This window comes from Kryptolebias marmoratus, linkage group LG13 (genome assembly GCF_001649575.2).
Source record: "Kryptolebias marmoratus isolate JLee-2015 linkage group LG13, ASM164957v2, whole genome shotgun sequence".
In the NCBI taxonomy this organism is placed as follows: domain Eukaryota; kingdom Metazoa; phylum Chordata; class Actinopteri; order Cyprinodontiformes; family Rivulidae; genus Kryptolebias; species Kryptolebias marmoratus.
The window spans coordinates 465401-477961 of NC_051442.1; the positions used below are offsets into that span (position 1 = coordinate 465401).

The window sequence follows — 12561 nt, forward strand, 5'->3', positions numbered from 1 at the left end:
AACAGGACCGGGTTTAGAGCTCCAACAGGACCAGGTTTAGAACTCCAACAGGACCAGGTTTAGAACTCCAACAGGACCGGGTTTAGAGCTCCGACAGGACCGGGTTTAGAGCTCCAACAGGACCGGGTTTAGTGTTCTTCATAAAGCCGTGTGGTTCTGGTTCTGGTTCTATGATATGATTATATTTAATAAATATTTCCTACCTTCTATAAATACTTTAAAAGCATTTATAAATAAAAACATCTAATCAGTGTTAGTAAAATAACGGCCTCCTTCAGTAAACCTTTGAGTCAGATTAACGCAGCTGAACCGTCTCCAACATGCAGCTGTAAAAGGTCCGAATGGACCCGTGTTTGTAGAACCAGAACAGAACCTGTCACCGATTGTTCCCTGGAGTCCGGGTCCATTTAGCGCTGAGCTGCCTCTGGTCTGCTGAAAGCGCGGTGGCTGACGGAGGCGTGAGGCGCTGACCCGTGACGAAGAGTCCGGCGGACAGCAGAACGCATCGTAACGAGCCTCAGTCAGGCAGGAGAACGAGACGCTGTAAACCCTGAGAATGATGATGATGATGGTTTAATCCAGCTGAAAATCTAAGATGAAGATGAAGTAAGTGACTGTTTGCAAGATTACCTTATTTTCCGGACTATCAGGCGCATTTAAAGCCTTCAGTTTTCTCAAATAACGACGGAGCACCTTACAGATGTACGAAGTCGTGAGGTTTTAGTACGACTTTGGTTAAACTACAAAGCCGCGGCGCTCGCAGCATCAAGGCGCAGTTATGGTCGCGCAGGGCTCCGCCCACAGCGAGCGGCAGAGACGTTCATGCTTGATGCTTACGTCGGTTTTGAGCCGTTTGATTATCGTTGTGATCTCTCACAGAAGGATCGTAGAAATGCTGATACAGGCGAACCAGCTCTGATAGAGCACCGGAACAATCCATTTTTAACGGAGTGAGTGATCCGCTGCGTTTTAAATATGACAAAAATGTAAAACTGGACCGTTCATTGACTGCGTGTCTTATAATCCAAAGCTCCCTGTAGTGATTAAAATACGGTATTTGAAAACAAATCAACAGATTCTGATGACATTTTCAGCAAATATAAAAACAATTGATTACATTTTGGTTGTGATCTGGATCAGACTGGTTGTTCGCTGTTTTTCCTTCAGCTCCCCTTTCACACCTGCCCTCCATCTGTCCATCAGCTCAGGTGTTCCCAGTCCTCCTTCACTTTCAGCAGCTTGTCAAACTGTTTGCTCCTCTCCTCCTTCAAACCGTCTCCAACGAGCACCGAAGAGCTCCTCTGATGGCAAACCTCAGGTCCTAAAACCTGGTTCAAACCTCTCGTCCTGCAGCTGCCAACAAACGGAGCCTTTCCGAGCAGAGAGCATGAAACCGTCTCCTGCAGCAACGATCAAACTGCCAGCGAGCAGCTCCGTACAGAAACAGCAGATCAGGAAATCTGATGTTTATGTAAAGAGCCCTAATCCAGAACGTGACATTCAAACCCAGCTGAACTGAGCAGAGAGTGACACCACATTCATTCCATGACTCCATCTTTCTCTCTGCTCACAAACAAAAACCTGCTGAAATGCTCCACTTTCTTCTCCGCCTGCGTTTATCTGCTGAAGGTCGAACGCTGCCGCCTTTCAGACTTTCTTTGAGTCCAAACAAAATAAAACGTTGCACCAAAACAACTTAAACACGAGTGTTCAGGGTTTTATGACCCGAATGTAAAAAAGGTGAATATTTAAACAAAATCCTCCAACAGTTTCACTTCTTTCAGCCATTTTCTCTCATCCACCTCGGAGGTGCCGGTGTTCTTGAACTTACAGGCGTAGGTCATGGCGAAGCTGCTCCCCGTGTCCACCATGTCCACCTGCGGCACCAGCTTGGGGACGTCCTGATGCTGGGCGAGGGCGAAACGAAACACCTCGTATTCGTGGGAACCGGTGGGGAAAAGGCCTCCTGTCCGAGCAGACGAACAGAGAGCCGGTCAGTCATCAATCAGCAGCTAAAATCAGCAGCTAAAAGCTAAAAGCTAAAATCAACCAAACCAAAACAAAAACTGCAGAGAAAAAGGAAAACATGAAAGAAAAGCTAAAACTGACGACAAAGGTTAAAGAAGAAACAAAAATCTCCCGCTGCTCTGCATGGAAAGGTTTTAAATGATGTCATGTGATCTGTCAGCCCTCAGAGTGTGTCGGGGATGAGTCTCAGCTACTACCACAGCAGATTTTAGCTCCATGTCTGTGAAAATGAATGATTTATAACCATTTCTGTGTTGGTTGAAGTTGTCTTAAATCTGACTCCAGATGATTACTTTCATTAAAGTCCATCCTGTGGTTCAGGAGATGGTTTGAACTTCCTGCCCTGTAGCATCACTTCCTGTTGGCCATGATGCATTTGTGGCTTCGCACCACGAGTCAAACAACAGGAAGTCGTTCTGACATCTCGTTCCTGAGGCTGGACGACCTGAGCTCACAGACGGCTGCAGGTCTGAAGGAGATCTTTCAGACCCAGATGGGTCCAGTTGGTCCTCCTTTAAGAACCGGCTCACAAAGCTTCATCAACAGGAGAAGTGATGCTTTTTTCCTTTTGTTCTGCTGCTGGAAGCTAATCAGAGTCTTGAATTTGGTTTTATATTTCTGTAAAATCACTGGAAAAAGGAAATGTGACATTAGATAAATATGTCTTTTAAGCTTTCTCTCTAAAGGACGCTGAAATCTCAAACATCCAGCTCTCCTTAATCCATTTCCAGCAGAAATCAGCTGGAATTACCTCCCCTGATTTCACATCATTGCTGTTTTTTTAATTAAATCTGTTTCCTTTTTGTCGTTTCATCAGCTCTGTGTGAACTCATGAATGTTTTAGTGAATTTGGAAACATTATAAAAACCGAGAAAACCCGCTTTGTGCTCCCTTTAGATTCACATTTAATCTGCATTTCTTCACATTTCAATAAATTTATATTATTTAAATGATGCTAAATTGTCTCTTTGTGTGTTGGTTTGTCTGGATTGAATCTTCGAGCACATTCAGACAATTGTTTTCCAGTTTATGGTTCTTCTGGACATTTTTTAGACTCAAACTGCTTCTGCATGCTTTCTATTTCAGCTGTTCATTTATCGAAATGTTCTTATTCTGCTTTCAGCTGCTCCTCTGCAGAAACACAACCTGTTTAGCTTTAAGACACAGTTTTAGTCATTTCAGCATCTGTTTTGCTTATATTAGCTGCTGTTCTGCTCATTTTAGCTACTGTTAAACTCATTTTAGCTCGTGTCCTACTTGTTTTAGCTCTAAAAATCCAGTTTTAGATTCTTCAGCGTTCAAACTGTCTGTAAGTTAAAGCCAACGTTGTGACGAGCTGAAAACAACCCGAGTGGTCGGCAGTAATTGCTGTTAAAAGCCTCTTGTTCCAACCGTTTTCCTGCCACTCAACATAATGCTTTTCAGAGTCACATGGAAATAATCTGAACACTTAAACCTTGACTCTTCTGCTCCCTGTGATGAAGGAACAAAAATGGATAAAATGGCTTCTTTTATATTTAAAGGAAGCTGTAATGGCTCCTTAGTTACACTGAAGCTCAAAATAAGCAGAAAATCAGCAGATATCTGACTTTAAAGAAGCGGGACATCAGATAAATAAAACTATCGGAGAAGGTGCCGTTTTGGACACATTATAAGAACAGTTTTAGAATAATAAATGATTAATTCCTCCGAAGGTTGGAAGTGGTCCATCTGCTGTGACAGACGGCCTCACTAATAAAAAAAACCCAACATGCAGAGAAATCCAGTGCTGCAGATTTGTTGAAGACTGTTTGGTATTCAGGGCCGGGCCGCAGGAGGGAACATCTCAAGACGGTGCCTCATCAGCATCAAACCTGAGAGCGAAAACTGCAGCAGGACTTCTGATGGTTCACATTAATACTTTATTTTAGGAGAGAGCGGCTCTGCAGACCAGAGACCTTTAAACTGATTATTAGATCCTGCAGGGAGGAACTGTTTGCTCCTGTTTGTCTGTGCTGTTAGCAAAATATCTCATGAAGCAGTGAACAGACTTCAGTCTAGAGTCAGTCCCTTTCAAGATGGCTGTCGTTTCTTAATTTAATGATTTTATTCTGAAACTCTGGCTTTTAATCCCTTCAGTTTGTTTATTTAGCATCGATTTCCAAACGAAGCAGCAGGAATTAAAATCTAACTCCACAGATCTGAGTTCTTTAAAGGAATAATGATGATTTTATTCCTGCCTGTGATGTAAAACAGCCTCCATCAGCAGAACGGTGTGTTCAGAAGAGCTGATTCTTCAGTTTTGTTCCTGCGGTTTGACCTGTGATTCAGTTAAATGTTATATAATATTAAAGCCTCGAGCCGTGAAGCTTCACGACAGGCTGTCCATCACTCTGACTCGAATAAATCATCATTTAACGTCACAAACTGATGAGCGTTCATGAATCTGTGGGCTTTTATTAACGCCACTGTTCATGGGAATAATCCAAATGCTGCTTCCTGAACTGCTGGGTTATTTTATCCATCGGTTGGTGGGTTAAAGTTGTTGGTTGATTGGGTCAAACTGACCCGGCGGTCGGCCAGCAACAAACGGGAGCTGACTGGACCTCGGCTTTAAGATACAAAAAGTAAAAATCAAACTTGTTACAAGATGTTTAACCTGATTTACTGTCAACAAATTTATTTAGCATTTAAAATTCAATTAGGCTTCTAAAATAAGATCCTAATAATCCAGATTTTGGGTTATTTGTTTTAACTCAGCGTATTAGTAGCTTTAATTGAACATTGTAGAGATTTTATGTGATTTTGGTTGGAAACTAACGAAGGTCGGCTTCGTCCAAGTTTAACCCAGTAGTTTTTAGTGTTCATAGTAAAAAATAATCCAAATGTGACTGAGATTTTTCACTTTTATTAAGAAACAAACAATTAAAAACAGCATTTCTGCCGTTTGAATGAATCACTTTGTAAAATGTGGACATCCTGCCTGACAGGAGGCTGAGTCAAAAAGAAAACCACGAGGCTGTGTTGAATCTGAAATGACTGCAGGAGGATTGGAATCCGTCTGTCAGAGCCTCAAACTGTGCAGCAGAACTCACCGATGTTGATGTTACTTGGGAAACTTGTGCCGCTGCAGCGCCCGATCCTCGTCCTCATCACCAGCAGCAGCAGCAGCAGCAGCAGCAGCGGCGGAGAACTCTGCAGCTGCATGTTTCCTCCAGCAGACAGCCGGAGTAATCCCATTCACACCGCAGCCCGGCCACAGGCGCCGCTCCGAGCCGCTCCGACAAACCAGCATCCAGAGCTGGAGCAGCAGCTCTGAGCTGCAGCGTCGGTCTGAGCCTCCCGCTGCTGGTTCAGGGTTTGTGTTTCCTCCTCCTCCTCTCCTCCTCCTCCTCCTCCTCCTCCTCCTCCTCCTCCTCCTCCTCCTCCTCCTCGCTCTTCTCACAGGCACAAAGAAACAAAAATGAAGTCAATGTTTTCACCCTGGCAACGTGTTGTCTTATATTCCTGCTTCTGAAAGGTGTGGCTGCAGAGCAACATGAACTGAGGCAACTAAAAGTAGCATTTCTGGAAGGAATGCATATCACCCGCCGTCCTGTACGCCAGAGTTTAACACAGTGATCTGTGTTGGGGAGGACTCCCAGCTACTACCACTCCAAATGCAAGTGTTTGCTAAGGTCAGTTAGCTGTGGCGGCCATCTTGAATCTATGCTTCTTAGAAACAAACAAGCAGGTTTTCAAGTTTATGTGCACCAAAGCATTCTTGGTTTTTCCTGGATGGATCCATGTTTGCAGGAAGTTGTAGTGAGTTTGTGACAGGTGGTTTAAGATCCGACCAGGACCTGATGCTTCATAGAGGAGCCCAAACTTCTCCACAGTGTCAAGGTGGCAATCCCCCAAGGGGAAGCCTTGACTCTTGACTTTTGTCCACCATAAAATGAAGGTGTCCCTCCAGTCTTTCACGATGAAGAAGGGGCCGAGCCTCAAGGTGACAGTCTTGATTTAGAGGTCGAAGAACGTTCTGACCCCCATCTGAGGTCATAAGGTTTGGATCATGAAAGAAAGGATGAGATCCTGGATCCAAGCTGAGGAGTTCTGTCATCAGAGCAGAGCTGCTGATGGTCCCCTGACCCAGAACCTGCTGGAGGTCCAGCTTCCTCTGCTCCATGATCCAACCTTAGATAAGTGGTTAGACATGAACGGATGGACGGATGCTAAGATTTGAGGAATAGGTAAATATGTCAGTTTATCCAGGCAACTAAATATCTTCCCTTGTTTGTGAACTCGTCAGGTTGTTTTAGTTTCTTTCCCTCCTACACGCTTTTACCCACAAAACAATAATAACAGGAGCGGTGATAATCTTCTTCTATTCACTTTCCTGCCAGCCAATTTACAGAGAAAACAAAGAGAGCGGAATCACGGCTCTCTTTCCTCCACATCCCTGCCTAATTAATTTATCTGCACCCGACTCGCAGCCTAACAGCAGCGTGGGAGGATCTGGTGGAAACAGGACAAACCATCGACTTCAGAAGGCATCCAAAGGCTCCGGCCTCGTGCTTCCATTTATCTCTGACTGCCCAGATGCCGTGTGTGTGTGTGTGTGTGTGTGTGTGTGTGTGTGTGTGTGTGTGTGTGTCGTCCACTAACGTGTTTTATTTTCTGTAGTTTCAATTTAAAACTGAACAATACAACAAAGAAATCATCCAGCATCCGACGCTGAGGTGGAGATATTAACTTTTAAATATCTTTCTGTGCATTGGCAAATTAAATATATTTTAAATAAAAACAGTAAATATAAAGGAAGAGATTTTATGATGTTTAATAACCAATCCAGAACTTCATACCAGTCAGAAGACAGTTATTGACCAAAACATCTATAAAACAGAAGGCGCTTCTTTGAGATCAGGGGTGTCCAGTCCTGGTCCTGGTCCTGGTCCTGGAGGACCTCCATCCTGCAGGTTTTAGATGTTTCTCTGCTCCTCAGCAGGTCTTCAGGTTCTGCAGAAGCCTGTTAATCACTCAGTCATTCAGATCAGGTGAGAGACATCTCAGACATGAAGTTAGTGGCCCTCCAGGACCAGGATTGAACACCACTGCTCCAGATCAGGGGTGTTAAAGTCCATTCCTCCACCTGCAGGTTTCAGATGTGTTCCTGCTTTAAAACACCTGGTTTAAATGGATGACTTGTTGCCATGCTCCTGGAGAACCTGATGATTTGACGAGGAGGTGATTAAACAGTTTGAATCAGGTGTGTTGGAGCAGAAACACCTAAAACCTCAAGGCCTGGAGTCTGAACCCCCTGCTCCAGATCTTCTCTGAGCTCCATCAGGGACCCAGCAGACCGGGTCTGAGTTGGTTGGTTTGTCTTCCTGACAATAAGTACAGCCTGTTGTCAGCCATGGACTATTTTTATAATTTTAGTCACAGATCATCACAATAAACTGAAAAAAAGAAGCTCACCGTAAAACAAAAGGAATAAAAATAGATCCTGATTCTTTGGTCTAAGCTGCTTTATCCTGGGAGTGAGCTGATTATTAATGGAAAACCGGTGGTAAGTAAGGAGTTGGACTATAGAAAACATTTAATGACAACATAAAAAAGACTGTCTTTAGTTTTAAGAGTCACAAAGACCAACGTTTGTACATCATGACATCAGATAAGTTCTGACCTGAGGAGTCCTCCTGATTCCTCCTGATTCATTTGGATTTGAACAAACTCTGCAGGTAAATAACTGAAACACCAGAAGCACTTTGGTTTATCTGCAGCAGTAAATGAGCTGATGTGATTGGCTGATTGTGGCGATAAAATCAGGTTTCCAGGCCTCTCAGCAGGAAGGAGACAATCGGCAGGAGCTGCGGGCTTTTTGTGGAAAACTGTCTCCATCAGCATGAAGAGGAAGGAAGGAATCAGATAAAACAGAAAACCAGTTCATACAGTGTTTGACTTCCTGCTCTACAGCGTCACACATCAGTACTGGATGGTCACTTTTATTAAAAACAAGTCTGAGTAATTAATCAGGAACTTTTGCTTCCTTGTTATAAATTACACAACATGGAAAACAGCAAATCTTCTCACCCTTCTTCTTCTGTCAGTGGTCACCTGTGGCGGCTGGTGGTTTTCTCCAGGGGGGGTCTACAGGTCCAAAACAGACATGGACCAAAACAAAAAGTTATTTACATGAATTAAAACAACAGAAGCAACACATATAAATGCACAGGCGCTTCCTGAACACCAGTACTTACAAAGACGGAGGAACAAGCCTGTAGGACACATTTAGAGTTTATAAAACCTGTTTTCTTTCTTAGTTTTAAAAACGTTACCGGAGAAAATACGTCAAAGCTGGTTTTATGGCGAGAGCACTCACTACGTCACGTATTCTGCACAACAATAAAACGAAGATCAGATGTCTCACTCTGATTAGAATTCAAATACAAACATTTTACCAGTTTTTTAGCATAAATTTTCTTGAACTAATTATTAACTATGAACTTATTTATTACCTTGTGTATGTAACTTCTTCTTCTTCTTATGGCGTTTAATGGCGGTTGGCAAACAACTTGTGGTGTGCATTACCGCCACCTACCGGTATGGAGTGTGGTTCGAGATGGTTTAATTCCTGTTGCTTATTTCTTTATGTTTTACAGGAAACTCAAATTATATTAAACAGTTTTGTTTTTTTCAAAAATCTTATTATTATTTGTATGTGTTCGCTCCCCATTGTGAATGTAACTTATTCACGTAATGAACTCATTACTGTCTTTGAATAAAAGGTAGCTCACCTGCGGCTCCACTTTTCAATCAGACGAACTTTATGACAGACGGATGTGACGTCAGCCCCTGTAGCGGAAATACGTCACCAATCAGACAACGTCGATGAACGAAACAACTTTACTTATCATTAACTATAAAATATTTATCTAACACACATACATAATATACATATATACATATATTTCAAAATATTTCTATTTTATTATTTAATTTTTTACGTCTTATTCAAGGTAACGTGAGTGGTGGGTCAGCGCTTTTGCGCCCTCTATTGGCCGCCACTGGTCACTCTATTCTTTGTGTTTTTATTTTTCTGACATCTTTAAAATCAAAGTTTCATCAGGATGTCTGCATGCACAGGTAGGGTTGGCCTAGAGCAAGGCTCTAAAGGCTCCGTTTACACTCCTCTGGATATGATGTTTTACAGTATCAAGCGGTTTTTATTTTATTTTATTATATTTTCTGTCCACGTTTTAACAAAAAAGTGCAGTATCCATGCAGTACCACTAGGAGGCAAAAACCTCCACATTAACATCAAAACGAGAAAGAAAATGTGTACCTTGGTCATAATTGATAATTTATTACTTTGATTATGGATCTAAGTGACGTCATGTTCTTTCAAAAGCTTTATGCAACATTTTCAGTATGTTGCAAACAAAATGGCCACCACACACAGTCGATATCACCATAATTCCAAAGTGCATACATACAAATAAAAATCAAAAATGTTTAAAAGTTGTTTAGGATAAGAACTTGTGAAAAAGATAATTCTGTTTTTTTCTGTGCATCATCTAAATGCAGCTCGTCACTTGTTCTCACCCGCTTTAATCGGTGTTCAAATCAAAATTTCATGCTGTTTCATAGCATCTTCTGCACTTGTGCTGCAAGCTGTTTTGTCTGGAACAAATCTAAAACACCAGCTGCTGTTTAAAAGCCTTGTTGTTGCCTTTAGGTTTGGCATAAAATATTTCTATACATTAAATAATCCAAAGCAGCCAGCAGGCTGGGGAAAGAATGGGGTTTCTACTGTTTTCCGAAAAGAATGATGTGAGAATGAATAAATGATGAGCACATTGTGCCCACAGAGTGGTGTTTCAGCCATGTAGAACGTGTGTCGAGTGATGTGTGTGAAGCTGCTTTATAATGCTGGGATCAGCTCCTGGAAGCGTAAAATCAGAGATGTGGAAGGAAGGTGCGTGCTCTGAAAGCTGCAGCTCCTGTCTTTAACCTGATCTCTACACGTGCACATCCATACGCTCTTACAAAGCTTCAGCTACCTGTGCCACTGAAGGAGTGAGTTATTTTAGACGTTCTGTTTGCTAACGTTTCATCTTGTTTGTTGTGTTTTGTTTCTACAAACCAAAGTTGTGTTGTTCCACAGGGTTTTAAGCCCGTTTCTGTTCTGAGTTTTAATCCACTTCAATCTATGCGAGTTTCACTCTATGCTGATGACACTCCGCTCTATTTATTAATGAAACCTGACAAAACTAAAAACAGAATCACAGGAACTGTTTTTAGATCTAAAGGCCAGGATGTCTAACACTTTCCTTCTGTTTAGGTCTGGGAAATGAAAACCGTAACCTTATATTCTTGCTCTGGATGCTCTTCCTTACAGCTATTATCTCTCTGGACGAGGGTTCTTAATTTCCTCGCTCTCGTGTTGTAGGAAGTTTGTCATCTGGGACACATTTCAAACCCTTCTTGAATTAGTATTTCTGAAGCACCAGATCATATTTGATTTGTCAACATGTTTGCAAACTCAAAGCAGATTTTGGCCTGAATTTTGACAGGAGTTTGTGGAAACATGTCATTTAGTGCGACCACAAGTAAAAACTCACATTGTGTGTTTCTAACAGTGGCATCCTGGTGAGATAACCTGAGCTTTTAAAAACTGAAACTAGTGTTCCTTACAGCTACTCTCAGCTACTACCACACCCAATCTTAGCTCAGTATTTGTAAAAATGTCTGATTTATGTAAGCTAAGGTTGATTATATTTGAATCAGTAGGAGAAGTTTATAATTCTTACAACAAACTAAATCCATCAGAAATGAAAAGTCAACCATTAAAAAGTTTAGCTCCTAACAGCCACATGAGTCATCTTTGCAACTTTCTGTCTGCGCAGCATTAGTTCCCCTTCAGAATAAAATATTGCATTTTGTATTTTGCGCTTTAGCACAAAGGTTCAATCCATTGTACCTGCCAGAATGGACCTTCTGTAATTGAATACCCACTGCTGTGTGAGGCCCTGCCTGCTATTGATTGCAGCTTCCTCCTGGAGAAAACTGCAGAGCTCATGATCTTCTCCTCAGCTCTTTTTTTGTCGTTATTGCTCAGCGGCTGGGAGTCGGACAGCGATGCAGAGAATGTCCCAGAATCTTTGAGTTCAGATGATACACTCCTGGACAGAGGCAGAGCTTTCCCTCTGAAAAGTGCTTTAATCTGACCCAGAATCAGATCAGACACCACCAGCAATGAAAGTGGAAGAATTAGTCCTGAACCAGGACTGCAGAGACTCACACAGTAGGCTGCCTCTTGGACGTCTCCTGCAAATAATTTAATCTGTTTGAACTGATAATTAAAAAGCTTTTAATTAGATAAATTCTCCATCAGGTTGAGGTCAGGGATTCAGGAAGGCCATTCCAGAAGCCAAATATTAGCCTGATTTATCCAATCAGGAACTGGTTCTGATGAATGTTTGATGTCCTTCTTGTCTTTGTGTCCAAACATCTCAATCTTTGTCTCATCTGACCATCAAACTTTTCTCCAGCAGACATTTTACTTGTCCATGTGGACAGCTGCAGGTTTTAGTCCAGCTTGAAGAATTTTGGAGCTTTTTCCTGGTTCCTCTCAGTTTGTAGTGAAACCGTCTTCACTGTTGGACAGGGACACTGTTGGACAGGGATACTGTTGGACAGGGTTACTGTTGGACAGGGACACTGTTGGACAGGGACAGTTGGACAGGGACACTGTTGGACATGGACACTGTTGAACAGGGACACAGTTGTACAGAGTCACTGTTGGACAGGGGCACTGCTGGACAGGGCCAGTTGGACAGGGACACTGTTGGACATGGACACTGTTGAACAGGGATACTGTTGGACAGGGGCACTGCTGGACAGGGCCAGTTGGACAGGGACACTGTTGGACATGGACACTGTTGAACAGGGACACAGTTGGACAGGGATACTGTTGGACAGGGACACTGTTGAACAGGAGCACTGCTGGACAGGGACAGTTGAACAGGGACAGTTGGACAGGGATACTGTTGGACATGGACACTGTTGAACAGGGATACTGTTGGACAGGGACACTATTGGACAGGGACACTGTTGGACAGGGATATTGTTGGACAGGGTCACTGTTGGACAGGGCCAGTTGGACAGGGACACTGTTGGACATGGACACTGTTGAACAGGGACACAGTTGTACAGAGTCACTGTTGGACAGGGGCACTGCTGGACAGGGCCAGTTGGACAGGGACACTGTTGGACATGGACACTGTTGAACAGGGATACTGTTGGACAGGGGCACTGCTGGACAGGGCCAGTTGGACAGGGACACTGTTGGACATGGACACTGTTGAACAGGGACACAGTTGGACAGGGATACTGTTGGACAGGGACACTGTTGAACAGGAGCACTGCTGGACAGGGACAGTTGAACAGGGACAGTTGGACAGGGATACTGTTGGACATGGACACTGTTGAACAGGGATACTGTTGGACAGGGACACTATTGGACAGGGACACTGTTGGACAGGGATATTGTTGGACAGGGTCACTGTT

At 43.0% G+C, this 12561-nt stretch overlaps 1 protein-coding gene across 4 annotated transcripts in view; it reads right to left on the reverse strand.

Annotated features, from left to right (window-relative positions):
• The window catches only part of LOC108250862 (glutamate receptor 1), a 52936-nt gene extending 47582 nt beyond the window's left edge, over positions 1–5354 (reverse strand). For all 4 annotated transcript variants that reach the window (XR_005233960.1, XM_017440941.3, XM_017440940.3 and 1 more), the window contains exons 1-2: positions 5103–5354; positions 1832–1966 (exon numbers count right to left, since the gene is read on the reverse strand). Coding sequence is in view for 3 of the 4 variants with exons in the window: in XM_017440941.3 (XP_017296430.1) it covers positions 1832–1966; positions 5103–5247 (280 nt within the window). In the remaining variant the exon portion in view is untranslated. The remainder of the gene's footprint in view (positions 1–1831; positions 1967–5102) is intronic.
• Positions 5355–12561: the final 7207 nt, after the last annotated feature.